This window comes from Phoenix dactylifera, unplaced genomic scaffold (genome assembly GCF_009389715.1).
Source record: "Phoenix dactylifera cultivar Barhee BC4 unplaced genomic scaffold, palm_55x_up_171113_PBpolish2nd_filt_p 002899F, whole genome shotgun sequence".
Lineage (NCBI taxonomy): Eukaryota > Viridiplantae > Streptophyta > Magnoliopsida > Arecales > Arecaceae > Phoenix > Phoenix dactylifera.
The window spans coordinates 1-21974 of NW_024069986.1; the positions used below are offsets into that span (position 1 = coordinate 1).

General features: G+C 40.5%; 1 protein-coding gene across 2 annotated transcripts; it reads right to left on the bottom strand.

Annotated features, from left to right (window-relative positions):
• Positions 1-14588: 14588 nt before the first annotated feature.
• LOC103695778 (putative L-cysteine desulfhydrase 1) lies at positions 14589-21968 on the bottom strand. 2 transcript variants are annotated; one of them, XR_602291.3, is made up of 3 exons: positions 20478-21968; positions 19353-19592; positions 14589-15172 (listed from the first exon to the last, which is right to left on the bottom strand). XR_602291.3 is itself a non-coding variant. In XM_008777188.3 (2 exons), exon 1 carries the CDS (start codon positions 21871-21873, stop codon positions 20482-20484), a length of 1392 nt encoding a protein of 463 aa, XP_008775410.2. In that variant the 5' UTR covers positions 21874-21968; the 3' UTR covers positions 14658-15172; positions 20478-20481. The 2 variants fall into 2 exon arrangements, 1 of the variants encoding a protein (XP_008775410.2); XM_008777188.3 differs by lacking the exon at positions 19353-19592 and having other exon boundaries at positions 14658-15172.
• Positions 21969-21974: the final 6 nt, after the last annotated feature.

The window sequence follows — 21974 nt, forward strand, 5'->3', positions numbered from 1 at the left end:
GACGTAGGAGCAAGGGTTAGCTCCGAACCACTATAAAACTTTGTGTTTGTAGTGCATTGTCTCTCATCTTCTTCCCCACACATTACTCACAACACTTAGCTTTAATTAAATAACTGGATATAGTATTTAGTTAATCATCCACAAAGTTTTAATTAGCTAAGTTAATTTAAAAACCCAATTCACCCCCCCTCTTGGGTTGTCTATCTGGGCAACACCGTGAAATATTAGACAAACTAGTCATCTATAGATTCCTTACTAATGTCTCATTGTCCCAGTAAGAACTCGTAAGGATTGGAAGAAAGAAATTTTTTTTTTTGGGAAAAGGAAGAGATAGAAAAAGAAAAATTTTCTGAACCAAGATCGACCCAACCCAGAATGGGGTCGACCCAACGTTGAGTCGACCCAAGAAAAATCTAGGGTCGACCCAATGATGGGACCCCACTATTAAAAGGGGGACCCGTGAGCAATCTAGGGCACTGTTTTCACTTTGTCCTCTTCCAAAAACCCTATTCCCCACTCTCAAATCTCCTCCAATCATCTCCAAATAGTAGAAGGAAGCTTCCCCAAGCCGTTAGATCAAGATCTTGAAGAAATGGAACCCAAGAGAGCTGTAGCCAAGCGATCCGGGAGGGTTTCACGGACCACCCGTGTTGAAAGAGATGCTACAGAGCCTTCTATAGTGTCTCCACAAGGTGAGACACGTGTAGAGCCTCCTCCTCCTCCCTCTCCTTCAGTCCAACTTGCGAAATTTGCGGGGAGACCGGTTACCACAGGAAGAAGGATCCACTCCGAGTTTTTGGATCAAGAAGGGTTTCGGTTGGGTGATTGGATCTGAAGGCAAGGATGGGAGTATCTTTGCTCCCTAGATGTGGTGATCTACCCAGGATTGGTTCGTGAGTTCTATGCCTTCCTGAAAACTGGAATGGGAGGGCTTATATCTGAAGTCCGAGGAGTAAGGGTTAGGATTTCCAAAGAAAGTTTAAGTGAGTTGCTTCATCTCCCCTGCGAAGGAGCAACTCCAGAAAAGCCTGAAAATAAGTTGAGAGCTCTACAGTTGATTCTTGAGAATGATGATTTTGACTATTCCGAAAATGTAATAGCAAGCTCTCTTTCAGCTGAAATAAGGTTGTTGCACAACTTAATAGGTCGGATTTTATTTCCGAAAAGCGGAAGATTTGATCTCATTTCTGAGCGAGACCTGGTCGTCATGGAGCACATTATTCAGGGCATTCCCCTGAACCTCCCAGCTATGATACTTAGGCAGATGAGAAAGGTCATATGCAATTCGAGAGTCTCCCTACCTTATGGTATGATACTCACCCTGATCTTCCGACAGCATGACATATCAGTAGAGGAAGAGATCTCCAGGCATCTACTATTCACTGACACATACACAGCACGATCCCTTATTCGCATGGGTTATGAGAAGGTGAACGGGCAGTGGGTGCGTGCAGGAGCTGGGATTCAGGGTGATGCACCAGAGGGTGGTACACCAGAGATTGGAGACCCCATCCCTGAGGATGAGGAGCCTACGGATCATCCTACAGCACCTTCAGAGGTTGGACCTTCGTCATCTGTTCCTGCGGGATACACAGATGAGTTTTGGAGTAGGATGATTAAGCTTATGTCAGCTCAGGCGAGGACTATCACTGATGGACTGACGAGCAGATTGGATTTTATGACTGCTGAGATTAGCGATCTTAGAGAGCAGGTAGGAGCTCTACGGAGAGAGAGAGAGGTTCATGGACCATCTGTGCCCCAGGCAGTTGAGTCAAAGATTTCGGCACAGAGTCATCCAGCTCACCGAGCTCCACGCCAGACTCAGTCCCATCAGGCTCAACCTCCCCTCGCCACTTATGCTAGGAGGATGAGGACTAGATCACAGCCATTAGATACCCCCTAGGCTGATGTTAGCACCTTTGGTATTAGTGCCTAGGATTTATCTAGTTCTCATATGTATTTTGTGTTGATCATGTACTTTGTATTTTGATTGAGGAACATTGTTTTGTTTTAGCATTAATGTATTACAATGTTCCATTTTGATGAATGAAATTGAACTGTTTATTATTTATTGTGTCTACTTATTGTGTCTATTTGATGATAACAAAAAGGGGGAGAAGCAAGGAAAGAGAAATAAGTTGACAAACAAGGTTGAACATTATATTAGGAAAGACTGTACATTTAAGGGGGAGTAATCTGTAACAATGAAAATATTAAAGCCTAAGATTTAAATCGAATTTCAGAATTTGGCACATAGAATTTCAGAATTTGGCACATACCTTTCACACCTCGATACATAATCTGAAACTCATGCTTTATCTCAAATTTTTGAAGTTTCATCTTTAATAAAATATAAAAGAAAGGGGGAGTAATTCAAAAGGTCAAATTGGAAACATTTGGATGAAATAGGGGGAGACTTCACTCTTAAATTTGAAAAGCTGAAATTCAGCAACTTGAGCCCTTCTAAAACTAATTTTAAGATAAGTATCAACAGGCTCATATTCAATATTTTGTAATCATCAAAAAGGGGGAGATTGAGGATGATAGTGGTATTTTGATGATTAATACAATGATTAAGAGTATGTTACAAGTTAATTCGATACATCATTAATAAGTCCGTCACTCTCGATACATTAGTATAATGAGATTAAGATGTATTTCAATGATTATTAATGAGATAAAATTTGCGATAGGAAAGGGATAGTGAATTCTAAATTCTAATTCGGCAAAGTTTCAAGTGAAACATACTCTTAAGTGGACAATAGTAATTTTCATTGTTTGGAGTATGTAGCACTACCATGACATATATTCAAAATTGTTTAAAGTTTATTTCATTGATTATATGGATGAATCTAGCCTTAAGTTACAGCAAAGTGTGGATTGAGTCGACCCCAAGATTGATTGAGTCGACTCCGGCACATCAAGAAACCATCTGGCACACTTCTGCAAAAATGGCATGAATGAACAGTACTTGGGTCGACCCAAGTAAAGGATGAGTCAACCCAATCCTTAAGCCTCAAGAAAACAGTTCTCTGGAAACCCTGAGAGGGTCGACCCAAATGAAACTTGAGTCGACCCCAAGTTAACATGAGTCGACCCAAAGGCAATGACATTCAAAAATAGGTTCTCTGGAAATCCTGAGAGGGTCGACCCAAGTGGAAGTTGAGTCGACCCAACTGAACCTTGAGTCGACCCAAAAAGTGTTGAGTCGACCCAAGTGAAGGAAGGCTGAAATACAAGGTTCTGTGGGTTCTGAGAGGGTCGACCCCAATGTTGCATGAGTCGACCCAAGTAAAAGTTGGGTCGACCCCAGTAAAAGTTGAATCGACCCAAGCACGGGCAGAAGCATAACGGCTAGTTCTGCAGAAGTACTTTCAGACCTTCCAACAGTGAGTAACGGCTAGTTTTTGAATTCTAACCATTGGGGCTTGTCCAATGGATGAAGGAAACTATTTAAAGTGACACTATTCATCAGAGGAAATATCCTTTTGCAAAATATCAAAGCTTACACAAGAAAGACAAGAGCCATAATCTTCTTCATCCAAGTGCTTCATTCAAGAGTCAAAAGGAAGTGGTTGAGCGGACTCCAAGAGATATCAAAAGCTCCATCCACCCTTGAAGAGTGAAGCATTCTTGACAAAGAAGAGAGAAGTCTCATCAAGCGATAACTATTCTCTAAACTCTTCTTTTTAGCTTATAATTATTATATTTGCTCATCTAGAAGCTTCAACTTTCTTCTTTCTTTTATTAATCACCTTGTAAAGGTTTGTTGGTAAGCGCGCAAAACTAACGGTGTAGGTTTATTGGTGAACCCGTAAAACCAATTGTGAAGGTTCGTTGGTGAGCCCGTAAAACCAACAAAGGTTATGGGTGATCCCAGAAAATCAAAGTGTAAAGATTTTTGGATTGTGAGCCCGGAAAATAATCCAACTGTAATCCGAGGGATTATAGTGAATTCCCAAGGGGTCGCTTGGGGAGTGGACGTAGGTGCTTAAGAGAGCACCAAACCACTATACTTCTTGTGTGTTTGTATTGTGCATTGTTCTAATTTCACTCACTCATCAATTGACTAGAGTAAGATAGCAATAATTTAGAAAAACCAATTCACCCCCCCTCTTGGCTTGTCACCTTGGGCAACAAGGTTCATCTATGGACTAAAGCAAGCATCTCGGAGTTGGAACACTCGTTTCGATGACGCAATCAAATCGTTTGATTTCATCAAAAACGAAGAGGAACCGTGTGTTTATAAAAAGGTTAGTGGGAGTGCTGTCGTATTTCTCGTACTGTACGTGGACGACATCCTCCTGATAGGGAATGATATTCCCATGCTAACCTCGGTCAAGGTCTGGTTGTCAAAAGAGTTCTCCATGAAAGACCTTGGGGAAGCATCCTATATTTTGGGAATAAAAGTCTATGGAGATAGATCTAAAAGGATACTTGGCCTATCACAGAAAATGTACATAGAGGAAGTGCTGAAAAGGTTCAGCATGGAAAACTCTAAAAGGGATCTTTTACCCCAAGGCATGGAATTCATCTCTCCAAGAAGATGTGCCCCAACACATCTGAAGAGATTCAACGCATGAGCAAGATACCCTAGGCATCGGCAATAGGGAGCCTCATGTATGCCATGCTATGTAACGACCTGATATAGCCTTTGTTGTGAGTGTCACAAGCAGATATCAGTCGAATCCAGGTGAAGAACACTGGACAGCTGTGAAGAATATTCTTAAGTACTTGAGAAGAACTAAAGATTTATTCTTGGTCTTTGGAGGATCATCAGAGTTAAAGGTAGAAAGGTACACAGATTCAAACTTCATGACTGATGTCGATGATAGGAAGTCAACATCTGGAAATGTGTTCTTGTGCAATGGTGGTACGGTGAATTGAAAAAGTTCTAAACAACCGATCATTGCTGATTCTACTATGGAAGCTGAATACATCGCCGCCTCTGAAGCTGCTAAAGAAGGCTTCTGGTTCAAGAAATTCATTGCAGAGTTGGACGTGATGACATCAGATGCCATAACACTCTACTGCGATAATAATGGCGCCATAGTTCTTGCTAAGGAGCCAAGGTCTCATCAGAAGTCCAAGCATATAGAGTGGCGCTTCCACCTCATACGCGACTATGTTGAGAAGAAGTATGTCGAGGTGCAGAGAGTAGACTCCGTGGACAACGTGGCAGACCCATTCACTAAGCAGCTAAGTCAACAAAAGACTGAAGCCCACCTTGAGAAGATGGGCCTAAGATATATGACCAATTGGCTTTAGTGCAAGTGGGAGATTGTTAGATGTATGCCCTAGAAGCCAATCTGGCTGACACATTGTTAATTCTAGGAACATAATTTTATACTTGACTATTTATTATTGAATAAATGAAAGGCATCTTTTTCATTCATATTATTATTGTGTCTATGAATCGTCCAAGAATTAATAAGATGATGATGCATATTCTCAAGAGTTAAGAATTAGAGCCATGCATCATTGATTAATTTCTGAATGCTCCTGATCGATGGATCATCACAAGGACGGTGATCGATCCTATCAGTGCACACATTGCTTTCCTTATGGATGGATGAGACTCGAGTCCACAGTGTGGCGACACTGAAGTAATAGTGCAGGTGCTTGTTAAAGAACAAGGGTACTGAGCGTGACCAAGACAAGAAGTCACTTGGATGTCTATCCACTCGTCAGTGACTAGCTTGATGTTGCAGTAGTGTGACTGGTCCTTTGACCTGCGATGCTTCGGCTACTCACAGTGAGGTTATTATAGTTTGACTGCACATATACATGGTCTCTAGCTATATGGGTCCATGCAGTGTAGATTGACTGCAGTAGGTTCACTGTAGGAGTAGGGTATGCACCTATAAGGAATCTATCGACCTTGATAGATAAGGAGAGATCCTATATGATTTATAAGACTGAGTTCGTAAGACCTCGGCCGGAGCAGATTGCACAGTGGAGAAAGAGTTCTCCGCTCTCGAACTTAAGTCGAATAAATCTTGACATATGACAAACGAAGGGGTTTGACGAGTTATCCATGACCTCCGTCCTGTAGGGATCCACGATAGAAGGACTATATCACATGATAACTACACCTAGAGATTCATCATTCTATTCTGCTGGGTAGCCACTACATGCTGCTAGGTGTCACTGGTGGATGGTGGGACTCATAGGGATTATCTTGATAATCGATAAACCCTAATGAGCAGAGTTGGAATCGTTCCGACCCATTGAAAGGAGTTTTCAATGATATTGTGATAGAGATCACAATATATCTCACTACCAGTCAGAGTAGAACCTATGGGGTCACACACACTAGAGGCATTGACCGATCCGATGGTTGAATCGTGATTAGGAATCACAAGTAATCAATTCGATTGATAATAAGAAGGAACCAAGGGAAATTAATTAATTGGACTTAAAACAAGAGTCCTACTTGGAGTAGGATTCCTAGAGTCCTAATTGGATTAGGACTAGGATTCCTACTTGGACTAGGATTCCAACTTGGACTGGGAATCCTATTTGGAGTAGGACTAGGATTCCTACTTAGAGTAGGATTCCTATAATCCTAATTAGATTAGGAGTTTTGAATTAAATTTGGATTCCTACTTGGAGTAGGATTCCTAGAGTCCTAATCGGATTAGGACTTCGAATTCAAATTAGAGTCCTAATTGGATTAGGACTAGAATTAAACAAGTCCTAATTGGATTAGGATTTCTTAAGTCCTAACTAATTATTAATCTAATGAATCAACATGACTCCTAATTGGGTTAGGATTCAAGAGTTCAATTGAGTCATGGTTCATTCAAGTTCTAATTGGATTAGGACTAGCATAGATTGAACCCGATTGATTCATGATTTGGTTAATCCTAATTAGATTAGGACTAAACCATAAGAAGGGCACCTAATCCTCCTTGGAGAAGGATTAGGTTAACCAAGTAAGAGGGGCATGAGCCCCTCTCCTCTTGATTGGTGCGGCATGAAGAGAGGGGCCGGCGCCCCCTCTTAGGGAACTAATCAAGAGCTCCTAAATGTTAGGAGCTCTAGATATCTTTAAAAAGGGGAGGTGGGTGGCAGCTAGGGCATGCAATTGAAGCCCTCTCCCCTCCAAGCCGTGGCCTCCCTCTCCTCTTCTCTTGGATCAACCGCAAGCAAGAAGAAAGGAAAAGACCCTTGGCGATCTCCTTCTTCCTCCTCCGTTTGGGATTCAACGCAAGGGAAAGGAAAGGCTGCATCTAGCCTTTTGGATCTTCTCCCTTGATCCCTTCATCTTCTTCCTCCTCCCTCTAGCATTCAAGGATTGATTGAAAGGGAGGTGATCAGCCATCAAAGTAATCTCTGCAAGGGAGCTAGCACCCCGGGGAGATTGGAGCATTTGGATTGGTCCTCTGCTTCGTGTGGATACCCATAGAGGCCGGACGCTTGCGCGGCTTCAAGCGAACCTTCATCCTAAAATCACGAACTCCAGTTTGCGGTGATCATCTACCTGCACAAGGTGAAGATCTGATCTTCTAATGTTTTTAAAAAGTTTTTAATCCTTATCTATCTACGAACGGTTTTTGAACAACGTTCATGTCATGAACGGTTGATCCCGCGCATGCCTCTTCCGCTGCCATCTGAATTTTTTTAATTTTCTGCGGCATGGGCGGGTTTCCAACAGTGAATGCCTTCATGAGGATGATAGTGTTATTTTGATGATTAACACAACTATTGAGAAAATATCTAATTAGTACTACAAGTTAATGTCATAAATCACTACTGAGTTCGACACTCTCGATACATTAGAAGAATGAGATCAAGATGTCTTTCAATGATTAATAATGAGATAAAATTTGTAATAGAAAAGGGATAGAGAATTCTAAATTCTAATTCAGCAAAGTTTCAAGTGAAATGTACTCTTAAGGGCAAAACAGTAATTTTAATTGTTAAGAGTATATAGCACTACCATGGCATACATTCAAAATTACTTGAAATATATTTCATTGATTGTATGGATGAGTCTAACCTTAAGATGCAGCAAAGTGTGAAATGAGTCGACCCCAATATAGGTGGAGTCGACCCTGGCACATCATGGAACCATCAGGCACACCTCTGCAAAAATAGCACGGATGAACAGTAGTGGAGTCGACCCCAAGTATGCTTGAGTCGACCTCAGGAGCGGAGCCGACCCCAAAGAACCTTGAGTCGACCCCAGCTTCAAGCCTCAGGAAAATAAGTTTCTGGAATTTACTAAGAGGGCCGACCCCAACATTTCTTGAGCCGACCCCAGATGGAGCCGACCCTAGGAATGCTTGAGTCGACCCCAATGGAGTCGACCCCAAGGCTATGTCGTTCAAAACTGTGTCTCTAGAATTCCTGAGAGGGTCAACCTCAATGGAACTTGAGTCGACCCCACTGTAGCTTGAGTCGACCCCAAGACAAGTTAAGTCAACCCCAGTGAAAGAAGCTGAGAATATATGTTTTTGTGGTTCCTGAGAAGGCCGACCCTACTGTAGCAGGAGTTGACCCCAATGAAGATTGGGTCGACCCTAGTGGAAGTTGAGTCGACCCTATGTATGATGAACAGTAGTTTGAGTCGACCCCAGAAAAATTTGGGTCGACCCCAGCACGAGCAGAAGCATAACGGCTAGTTCTGCATAAGTACTTTTTGACCTCCCAACATCTAGTAATGGCTAGTTTTTAAAATCTAACCAATGGGAGGTGACCAATAGATGAGGAAAAGTATTTAAAGTGACACTATTTATCAGATGAATCATCCTTTTGCAAAATATCAAAGCATACTCAAGAAAGACAAAGCCCTAATTTTCTTCATCGAGGTGCTTCATTCAAGAGTCAAAAGAAAGTAGTTGAGCAGATCAAAAAGAGGCATTAAGAGCTCCACCAACTCTTAAAGAGTGAAGCATTCTTTGACAAAGAAGAGAAGAGCCTTATCAAAGCAATAACTATATTTTAAGTCTTCTTTGTAACTTATAATTGTTATATCTGCTAATATAGGAGTTTCAATCTTCTTCTTCTTAACAATCTTGTAAGGTTTGTTGGTGAGCCCGTAAAACCAACGGTGTAGGTTTGTTGGTGAACCCGTAAAACCAACGGTGAGGTTTATTGGTAAGCCCGTAAAACCAACATAGTTTTTTGGTGATCTCGAAAAAACCAAAGTGTAAAGGTATTTGGATTGTGAGCCCGGAAAAACAATCCAACTGTAATCCGTGGGATTATAGTGAATTCCTCAGGAATCGCTTGGGGAGCGGACGTAGGTGCAGGAGAGCACCAAACTACTATACTTCCTGCTGTTTGTATTGTGCATTATTCTAACTTCACTATTTGCACTTAATCTATATTAACTAAATCACTCACTTATCAATTAACATAGTTAAAAAATCGAAAATCAAGAAAAAAACCAATTCACCCCCCTTCATGTCTTGTCACCTTGGGCAACACTTCGAATCTCACAATCCACTAGTGACACCTAGCAATATGTGGTAGCAACCCAGCAGAATGAAATGTCTGAACCTCTAAGTGCAGTTAGCGTATGATACAGATCACGGAGGTTATGGATATCTCGTCAAACCCCATCGTCCGTCATATGTCAAATTTATACGACTTCCAGTTCGAGATATGAAAAACTTTTTTTCCAAAATACCTGATCAGAAATTTATCAAACTCAGTCTCATAAATCACGTAGGATCACTCCTAATCTATCAAGATCGATAGATCCTATCTAGATGCAACCCTATTCCAAAATAAACCTACTGTAGCCAATCCGCACTACAAGGACCCGAATGGCTAGGGTCCAAGTTCACATGCTCGTCAAACTACAGCAACCTCATAGTGAATAGCTAAGGCATCGCAGGTCAAAGAACCAGTCATACAACTGCAGCATAAGTAGTTACTGACGAGTGGATAGACATCCATGTGACTACTATCTTTGGTCACGCTCAGTACCTTGTTCTCTAACAAGTACTCGCATAATCACTTCAGTGTCTCTACACGATGGACTCGAAACTCGTCCATCTGACTAAGTGATCTGTGTACTAATCTCAGCGGATCGATCACCGTCCCTCGTGATGGATCCATCGATCAGGAGCATTTAGAAATTAATCCCTAATGACACATGCCTCAAATTCTCAACTCTTTGAGAATATGTGTCATCATCTATTAATTTCTTAGACGATTCATGGACACATACAAACATGAATGAAAAATAAATTGCCTAATCTTATTTATTAATAAGTGTCAAATTACAAATTTGTGCCCCAGATTACAAATATGCGTCAACCACGTTGGCTTCTAGGGCATACTTCTAACAATCTTCCACTTGCACTAAAGCCAATCAGATATGTATTTAAGTCCCATTTTCTCAAGATGGACTTCTAATTTCTTTTGACTCAGCTGCTTAGTGAATGGATCCGCCACGTTATCAGTAGAGTCTACTCTCTGCACCTCTACATATTTCTTTTCGAGGTAGTCGTGAATTAGATAAAATCGCCGCTCTATGTGCTTGGACTTCTGGTGAGATCTCGGCTCCTTAGCCAGTGCTATGGCGCCGTTGTTGTCGCAGAAAAGAGTTATGGCATCTGATGACATGACTCCTAGCTCTTCGACAAACTTCTTGTACCAGAATGCTTCCTTCGCAGCATCCGATGCAGCAATATACTCTGCTTCCATAGTAGAATCTGCAATAATCGGTTGCTTGGAACTCTTCCAATTTACCGATCCTCCATTGCATAAGAATACATATCCTGATGTAGACTTTCTATCATCAGGGTCAGTCATGAGGAATGAACGTATCGCTTCATTAAGAATGAAGAAGAACCTTGCATACATAACTAGGCTAATGGTTCGGTGATTATATTTCTTGTTTTATATATGGATGATATTCTCTTAATCGGGAATGACATCCCTACATTAGAGAGAATAAAAGTTTGGCTTTCATCACAATTCTCCATGAATGATTTGGAAGAAGCATCCTACATCCTAGGGATGAAGATCTATAGAGATAGATCTAAAAGGTTGCTTGGGTTATCCCAATCCACGTACATAGATACTATGCTGAAGAGGTTCAGTATGATGAATCCCAAGAAAGGCTATCTTCTGATAGGCCATGGAATTTATCTCTCTAAAAAGGATTATCCGACAACTCCTCAAGAGAGAGAGTGTATGAATAGAATTCTATATGCTTATATAGTGGGATCTATTATGTACGCCATGATATGTACTAGACCAGACGTAGCATACTCACTAGGGGTAGTGAGTAGATACTAGTCTGATGCAGGTAGTAACCACTGGAAGGTTGTAAAAACTATTCTTAAGTATTTGAGAAATACTAAGAACCAGTGGCTAGTCTATGGAGATGCTGACTTGAAACTAGTGGGATATACTGATTCCAATTTTCAGTCAGATCAAGATGATAGTAAAAGTGTGTCGAGTTATATTTTTATCCTGAAAGGTGGTGCTGTCTGTTGAAAAAGTTCCAAACAGCATATTGTGACTGATTCAGTATGCGAGGTAGAGTACATCGCAGCATCCGATACTGCAAAGGAAGCTGTATGGTTGCGAAAGTTCATCAACGAGCTTGGAGTGGCATCCTCTATTGATGGTCCAGTTCCACTTTTCTGTGACAGCACTAGAACCATTGGTCAAGCAAAGGAACCAAAGGTACATCAGCGGACCAAGCACATTCTGCGTCAATATCACCTTGTTCGTGAGATAGTAGAACGAGGTGATATAGATCTTCAGAAGATCGAAGGAAAGAAAAATCTGGCCGACCCATTTACTAAAGTCCTCGGCATGAAGGAGTTCAATAATTAGAAGTCGAAGATGGGTATACGATACTGTACCGATTGACTTTAGTCCAAGTGGAAGTTGTTGGAAAATGTGTCCTAGAGGTCAATCGTCAGCCTGTTGATGATTGAAATGTATATGAATTAATAAATAATAAAAGTTATTTGGCATTTTTCATCGTATATTTTAATACATCTTTATGAACTCATGTGATGTGATGAAGTTCTTAGGACTCTTTTAAATAATAAAGGAGGATTTGTCTTCGAATCTTTAAACCTGTTCACGACCGAACGATATGCTATTACTAGGATAATGACATTATCAAGTATAGGTCGTTGTGTGCCATATTTGTTGGTTGTCCTCTTAACCAAGAAGTGTAGAGATACTAGTATGCCACACAAGTAAAGTGTAGGAGTACATTTCACTGAACGTGACCTGTTCCGAAGCGTTCTGCTGTCCAGAGATGTTCCGAGTGGATATGGGTGTAAGTGTCCCTCTGACCTAAGATCACCACGGTGACTAGCAAGCAACTCATTGTACTTTGGTACCGGACTATCCAAATTTCTAATTCAGTGACTGAAGATTTCTGGATACAATCAAGTACTTGCGAAGTCGGTGTGTGAGTCAAGATAAGGATTAACCCCTCCTGGTGACAGAAGATAATGCTTTTGTGTTCAATTCAGCAAAATCTTGGCCAAGGTAGTCCATATGAGGAGTCAAAGGATTTGTAAAGTTGAAGCACATTTTGGATGATCTGATTAAAGAGTTGATAGCGAACTCTGAAGTCATCCTATGCATTCAGAGTCATAGGGAGGAATTATACAGTAAACATAGTCCAAGGGTTCTTGAATGTTGCTTTGCAATCATTCGACCTATCCGGACATCAGGTACCATTGCTAGATGGTCATTTCGATTAGTACAGGAAGTTGTTCTTATGCTACCGGCTTAGGTTCGAATCTATGGGGTCACACGCATAGAAATTTCTGGGTTGATCAAATGGTTGATTGATGATTAAGAATCGTCCAGAGGTATATTGGTCAATACGATTGACAAATTATCCTAAGCAAATGTTGCAATAAAAAAATTATTGAATTATTGGAGGATAAGTTAATAATTAGATTGCTAATGAACTCAATTTGATTGAATGATTGGGCTTAGGTTGAGCCAAGTTGAATTAGATTCAATTTGGGCTACATTTGGGTTTGACCTAATTGGATTGGATTCGACCTAAGTAGATTGTGCTTGACCCAATTGATGGGACTTGACTCAATTGGATTGGGTTTGACCTGAGTCAATTAGAAGTTCTTATTTGATAAGGATTCTAAGTTCAAAAATTCAGAATTTGAAAAGGAGAATGAATTCCTGTTTTCTTGGCGCCAATAGTTGGCGTGAGAAGGAAATGCGGTTCCTATTTGGGCGGATGAATTCCTATTTCTTAGGGATTCAAATCGCACAAAAGGGGGCCTATCCCCTCCTCTTTCCAGCCAAGGAAACGCCCTATTTAATAGGAATTTTAATTACCAAAAGATGGCAATTTAATTGGCGAAAAAGAAGGAGTGCATGGCATGGGATCTTTGGCTATAAAAGACCTCTATACACCTAGGGTTAAAAATGAAGGTGATCCTTATGAGAAAGTCTTGGTTCTGAAATTCAGGAGAACGTGACAGCCACCTCTTCTCCTCCTCCTCCTTCCTTTTCATCCATTTTCTTCTTGAAGAACAATCAAGAGTTGATTGCTTCAAGAGAGAAAACTTCAGCCATTGCAGCACCTCCTCGCAAGCTAGCACTCCCGTGGACGTCGAAAATATGTTCACAGGGGCCAGAAAGACTCGATCTTCCTAGAGCTTCGTATGAACGATCCATAAAGGCCAGACATATGTGCGGCTGCGGAACGTGATCAAGGAGTCATCAAAGGCTTCCAGCAAATCAAGTATGAGATATGATCTCTTTAGATATTAAGATTAGATCTTAACATGTTGCTGAAATTTTAGGATTATATGTTAGACATATAATCATAGACTCATGTTTTAAATAAATGTTCATGATCCTGAATTTATTTTATTGTTGAGATCAAATCTCATGCATGTGTTAAAATTAAAGTGTTTAATTTTAATTGCTTCGGCTGAAAATTTTAAAAATCATGCATGCTACCCACATGGGTACTTCGAACAAATGGTATCCATCTTATTCTAATGTTCCTGTGCGTCCTAATCATTGATTAAAATGTTTATGGGAATAATGTTCCTGTGCGTTCTAATCATTGATTAAGATGTTTATGGATGAACGGCTTATGAATCTCAATAAAAAAATAGTTAGGGGATTTGTTTGAGAATTTTAATTCTTCGTGGATTTTAAACAGTCATGACATCAGGAAAGAATCAGTTGCCGGCCTATAGAACGAGAATGCCGTGTCGTCCAGCGGAGCTTAGAAGAAGGTTACTCGGAGCCTAGAAGAAGGAAGGTGACTCGCGCAGACAGCTGACTCTTTTCAATAGAAATAAATTCCAGCATCTAAAGAGCCTCTTAGGAAAGTAGAACTTCTATTCTGCTACCTGCACTGAAACTCAGAGTTCAATGTACAAATTTCCGAGAAATTAGATCACTAGGATAGTTTTTCTCTGTAGCTGACACATTCGATGGAAACATGGGTTGAATGAGCATGCAGAATGATTGACATGAATTCAGTTTCCACTGATATGGCTAGTAGTTTCGAAGGCATAGTTTTCACCCGCGGCATTCTAATAGATAAAAAGACAGAAATGCGGCAATAGACACCTGAACTCACAGAAAAGAGGTACAGAAAATGCAGCAGAGTCACGTGCCAAAGAAAAGATCATACTAACATTTTTCTTGAGAAGCCTCGCCGTGGATAGATGTGTGCCAACAATACATGCAGTTTCAGGTTTTTCCAGTGGAACAGCAATCTGCCACCACAACCTGTTATGCATCGGTGAGGCACCCTCCTTTGAAATGCCAAGAGGTAATCAGAACAATAAAAAATATCAGTTCTTGGCTTTCGACTAGTGTGGATAAGAACCATGTAGGTTAAGCAAGTGATATTGGCAGGTCTTCCACACAGTTATGGTGCTGGATCACATCCACACTCTAAATGCCTCAAGATCTGTCTCACGGATATTTCATGAGATATACAATAATTATGGCAATGAAACTTAACTAACCTGTTTTGTTTCATACATGCCAAAAATTTATTGCTGACCAAAACTACAACATGCGGTCTAACAGCACTGAAAGTATCCGGCATGGCCCCTTAAGCATTGCGAGGGAGATATCTCTTTGCACTTACAATAAGCAATCTACATCTAAACAGCCATCATATGCTTCCAGCTACTGCAGGAGGGCCAGGAAACCATGACTCCAACAAGAATTCTAACTGTGAAAAAAAAAGTATATACAATATTGAGTTGTGTAACATGTGGATTGAGCAGCTTAAAACTAGGCATAGTTTAATTCAGGTAAATTAAACACTAAGATTAAAAAAATGATGATCATAATCTATAAGAACCTACACTTTTTAGCCCAACATGAATTGTAAAAGAATTCAGTCTTAACTGAATTATCATTTTGAAACATTGCGTTAATATTGCAATACAACCACACTTGCACACAAGAAGATTGAACAGGATAAACAAAGTGCCCATGCACGAATTATTTCCATCCTCATCCATCAATAAACTTTAAGACATTTTCTGCATGTTAACTCAGCAATGATCCTGAACACAGATAAGCAGTGTGCCAGGAGGTTGGCAAGAAACAAATGCAAAAGAGCAACTTTGATTCCTAATGGAAGATATCTTGCATTTTCTCTCAACAGATTTCTTATCAGATCTCTTGACCACCAAATCATAGTCATGAATCCTAACTAAAGAACACACCAAAAACTTCCTTTGTTTGACTACTCCATTCTTGCCACCATTAAAAAGCACTCACCACATCCTTACTTTTAAGGTAAACTAAAATCAGACAAAAGAAACTTAGATCATGCATCTAACAACAAGGTTCGTCGTACCGGTACAAGACTTCGGACCGGTGCCATACTAGCATAGTATCGGTACGGTATAGTACTAAATTTTTTTAGCGTACCGAGGGTCAGTACGCTATCGGTATTAAACCGGTACGGTATGGTACGTACGGTACTATCTGGTACAGTATGGTACGGCATACCATACCTGGCAATCACATAATTATGCATACATTGTTGGGTCCATTATAGTGTTGGACATCTTAGTCAATCTTTTTGTTATCAGAGTTCAAGTCATTGCTATTCACATTTTGTCTTGAAGCAGCCCAGACCAGTACCAATTCCAGTAGTGGTGGTCCTTAAATTGCAGAAGGGAAGAAAACTACTTGTCTCACATTTGTTACTACAGAAAATTTGTCTCTAGTGGCAATAATTATAATTCAGGTGGTACAAATACAATTGGCAGTCCATACAGTAAACTTTGAGCCAGAACCCAGTACTTTTAAAGCAGATGACAAACTACAAATTAACATAGAAAGGGTATTTCAGGTTCCATGCAAATCAACCCCAAAATTCTGTTCTATGTTCCCTACGCAGCCACGAGGACCACAAGAAAAATTAGTTACAATCATTTGCCAACCAATGAACACAAATATCTCAGGACAGATAAACAAACTATCTAGAATTTAGCAACGAATTCATAAAAACCTGGTATTCGAATGGGCATTAACACCTCGGAACAACTTAGGTATATATGGTTCATTATATTACAAATAGTGTCTCAAATCAGCGGAGGGGAGATTGGCTTTGAGTTCATGAACAGGGAAAAAACAGAAGACTCAAACCAAGAGAAAGATTGTGACAGAGAAGATGAAAAAGCTTCTGATTGAATGAGGATATAGCCTTGAAAAAAGGATTTATACATCCAAATCCATCAACTAAGAAAAGGATTATTTTGGCTTTGGTTACGTTAGTCTCAAAAATATACTGGAGCAGAAGAACAACATATTTGTTTGTTTACACTTATAGTAAAAAAAAATAAATGGAGAAGATGGGTTGTTATATGATTACATCAGTTGTACCAAACAAAAGATAGGCAAGTTTATTTATATAAATAACAACAACAATAATAATAACACCAAGGAAATAGCAAAAGATGTATGGGTAAGCCTACAATTGACCCAAAACAATTAAGAAGATGCATCCACAAAAAATAGAGAGAGAGGTGCATATGGAAGATCTGTGTTCGATTATCCCAGTACCTTCAATAACCTTCCTTACCCTCTCTTTCCCTTCCTATACCTTGGGTATATACAGTATGCATAGTAAATATATAAGAAACAACAGTGATAATAAAAAGGTGGGTTGGGGGTGGGGGGGGGGGGAGGGGGGAAGGGTGCGGCACATTTTGTACTCAGTGAACCTAGGACTAGGAATTGACACTACATAAGATGATATATTGTATTACTGTCAAAAATAAGGTCCTAAATGACCTTTTTATTCAAGTATCAAATATGTTCAATTTCAATGAACTTGGGGGTTTTCCATGTTATCTTGATTAATCAGAAATGTTACAGAAGAAAACTCCTTACTATTATAATTTCAAAACTACCAACAAATTATGAACAAAGTCCAAAGTAGAATTTCCTATATTAGAAAATATACAAAAATGATCTCTTGCAGTCCAAAACAACAAAAAAAATATTATGTGTCTTTTTAGTGGCCAACATTCATGCTACGTTATAGTAACCTCATAAAAGAAAATTCAACAATGGTTCTAGCATGGTTACTCGTATCTGCTGATTACAAGGTCTTCATACAAGTTCTTCATCCCCCAAAGAAGCATTAGATATATTGCATTATGGAAAACAAAGAAAGCTCCATTTGCCACAACTAGATTCCCATCCGCTAATCAAATAATCTAAAGTTGAACTTTTATGCAGATGTGAGACACATGAACAATCTTTGAGTTTTCCTCAATTCATGCAATTACATGATACGCCTCCCAAATTTGATCCAAAGCATGTGAAGTACTGAAAACCACCACTCATAGCACAAAACAGATTTACTATCATATTGACAAATTCTAAGTGTCACTAGAACAATATATGTTCACAAACAACATTTGCAAACAAGATCATAGTCACTTCTGGGACCTCAAAAATAGTTGATGAAAATACACTCAAAGGCCTTGCTATACTGAGAACCAAGAACCATCAAGTAATTCCTCATGACACACTACACTGATGAAGCAAAGTTGCAAACAGCTACCAAATCCATCAAAAATTGGTATCAGTTACCTTAAGTTCTCATTTTATTGGTGTCAGGTATTCATTAGGTTTATTCCTGTTACTGCCCATGGACAACAGAAAGAGAACCGACCAAATCTTACAAATATTTGTCATGAGTCATAATTATTATAGAAAGCGTAAGAAGTTTAAAGACTGAATAAGTACTGGGAACAGCAGTAAAATATCCTTAAAGAAAGTATAAGACGTTTAACTACTTCATCCTATCACCCTCCTCACTGTAAAGAAGATGTTTAACAGGTAAGAATGATAAGTCATAATTCTTCATGCAAAATCCACAGAATGTTTCATCCATGTAGCAATCCAGGTTATGTAACCTCCAAAAAAGATATGGTTTCTTGATCAAGATTTCCACTAGAAATTCAATTAGATCTTATCTACATCTAGTTTGTCTTCTGAATAATAGCAACAAGCAAAAGAAATGTGAAAGAAAAGATGTAGAAATGGGTACCATTTAGCTTCTAATTTAAGCAAATGGAAACTTAATTAGCTTCTAATCAAAGCACCCAAGTGAAATAGAAACTAAGAAATCCCTGAATTCTAGGACTGAATAGGGAACCCACTAATAATGGTCGGATCACATCATAACTGAATCCGAATTAAGTCTGAGATAAAAAGCAAACTCAAACTAATAAGATGACTTGGGGCCAAATGATGGCAATCAAACTCTCTGACCAAGATTTGGTATAGCAACTGGGCCAGTGCCCCAACATTCAATGTGCTGCACCACCAAATAAATTTTGCCCTCTCGATTTCTTCTTCCCTTTTCTTCCCCACACATGAACCTACATGATATGCCTCCTAAACCATTCCAAAATCATGGGGCAATCAGTCAAGCACCATGGTCATATTTGGCATATGCAATAAAAATAGAAAGATATTAAGCACTGACAACATTGTTCTACGAGAAATATGTTTAATGGATGATTGACTAAGCAAAGTATGAAAGCATATGCAAAGCAAAAGTCAAAGCAACAGTAACTATGGATTTGTGCAACATCCTCTCCTGCTATCGAGAAACTTCGTCAACAGTATACAATCCCAGATTCAGTTAAATCAAGCATGGAACATTCATAAATCATGCAGTGTCTCTCTACCTCCTCACCATGCTACCAATATTCCAACTCTTCTGTGCTTGCTAACTAATTTTATGGTGGTTCCAACCAACCTACCACCCCAATCAATGAAAAAGTCAAATCAAATCTGAGATATGTATACCCAAGCAAACATGATTGAGGAAAAGTATGAAGCAAAATCTCATAAAAAAATCACGAAGGAAGTACCTGTATTTAGCAATTCCCTTCCAACTAAATGTCAAGCATCATGATCATCTTTACTCATCCAAGAATTATTTCCATACTTTGGCTTATTAACCCTGGATTGTAATTCTTTCTCCAATGCTGGTGCAAGTGACTCTTTTAAGTACTAAAGCTTCACCATGATAAGCATAGAAAAGATGGCGCAAGGTCTTCTTCTTTCATCATGAGAGACACCTCTAGTGGCATATTGTTGTGGGTTTAAACCTTTTACACATTACAATATTTTAACTGATTAAAGCATTATCCTGTTACTTTTGCATTAACTGAACAGCAACAATAGAAACAGGAAAGAAAAGGCAATGAACACTAGAAAACCTTTAAATATAATGCTATGGGGCTAATTCTAGTACGAAAAATCTTCCCTTCACTGCTGGCACGCCACATGATTCACGCGGGGTTTGTGTTATAAGGAACCAATCTTCTAGTGTCACATGGCATACCAGAAGTTTAAGGTAAATTTTTGGTAGGAGAGTTGGAACCATTTATCATCCTTTAATATTCATCTCCCCTTTAAACAAAATTTTTTCAGTTGCTATCTTTAGCGAAGAATTTTCCCTAATAAGATCAAGGAGATCAGCTCCAATGATTAAAAGGGTATTGATATCCCAAATTGGAAGAAATATATACATCATACTTTTCATTAAACAATTCAAACAACTTTCATCACTTCCTGTTAAAGACATCAATGAGGTGTAGTATCACTTTAAGGAACCATGAGAAGTTAATTGCGATAAAGACAGCACTAAATCCATAAATAATATATACTACCTTAAAAAATTGAGATGACTAGAAGAAGGTCAATATTTGTGGTCTAACAACAATCCATTTTTTGTAACTTGCCTTTGAATATTTCTTTGAGTATTTTAGCTAACACACTGCAATTGGTTAAATCAAGGATATAATCCAGTCTACAAGAATAAACTTTAAGTTTCGCAAGCACGAAATGTGCTCATAAACATGCAAAGAATTTTTTCATTCAACTCGATTACTATGGATATCTTGCATGTCTCATACAAAACAGGACATGGTACATTCATATCAAAATGCAATAAGATCTAATATATCAGTCTAGTTGATGTATTGCCGCACCTTCCTAACTGTATGACAGCATGGTACAGTTGAATCCATCATGAACAAGCTTGTTGATCACATCCCTAAGTTTAATGTAGTCATCTTCCACATTATACACCTGATGAGAAATTCTCACATACCCAGTCACAGAACTTCTCCAATCCAAAGCATCATTCTCACCATCCTTTGGAGACTGATGATATACAGGAACCTCAACATGGAATTGATCCCTCAAGAAGCTCCTAAACTTCAGAGCATCCTTCTCAGTTGAAATTCCCAAGCATCCTGGTAGACCAACCATGATCATACTCGTGCACATATCCGGTGGTGACCCAAGACAAGTGCCCCATGACTTGGCCAGCAACTTCCCCATCTCCACGACCTTATCATGATTCCTCTTCCGAATTCCTTCAATTCCCCCTTCAAACCTACTCATGAAATCCATCACTGATGGCACTACAAGCTGGGCGCTATAATCCCGGGTACCGATCCACCCGCTCTCCATCGGGAGTCCATTCCCATACTCATGTGAGACCACTGGGTGGTGCAAATCGGATGAGGCCAAGCACTTCTTGGAGTATAAGAATGCAACCGACGGGGGACAAAAGAACCACTTGTGGAGATTGCTGGTGTAGAAATCAGCCCCAATGTCCTTCACGTCGACGTCAACGCTCCCAATTGCATGCGCAGCATCAACAAACACCTTATCTACACCTTCCTCCCGGCAAATCTTGGTCAATTCTTTGACAGGGATGAGGACGCTCGGCATCGAGGTAATGTGGTCGATGACGGCCAGCCGGACCTTCCGGCCATTGGACTTCCCACGCTCCAACGCCTTCCGGAATTCTTGAACGATCTCTTCGTTGGAGGTCACGGGGAAGGGGAGGGGAGCCACGATCACATGGCCCCCAGCACGGGTGACGTAGGCCTGGATGGACTTCTTGATGGCGCCGTAGGCGTAGTGGAGCATGACGACGGCGTCGCCCTTGTTGAAATGGCCCTCGGTGAAGGCCCAGGAAACGTGCTGGAGGACGATGGAGGCGGCGGTGGTGGCGTTGTCAACGAGGGAGACCTCGTCGACGTCGTCGGCGTTGATGAGGTCTTTGATGGTGGCGCGGGAGCGGAGGAGGGACGGCCGGAGGCGGTTGAAGTAGAAGTCGTCGGGCTGGCGGAGGAAGAGACGCTGCCATCGGAGCTGAGCGGCGAGGACGGAGGCCGGGCAGCTGCCGAAGCTGCCGTTGTTGATGCGGGCGACGGCGGGGTCGTGATGGGAGAACTCGTCGCGGATCTCGGCGACGGAGATGGGGGACGGCGACGGCCGCCGCCGCTTCGGGAGGCGGCCGTTGGAGTCATCACCGCTGCCGTCGCCGTCGTGGCTGCCGTTCTCGGCGTGATGGTCGCGGTGGGGATCCATCGGTTGGGGGAAGGGGTTTAGGATTTCGGGGTGGTGAAAATAACAATGAAGCAACTAGGGTTAGAGTTAGGCTTAGGGTTCCTGGGGCAAGCGGAGGGAAG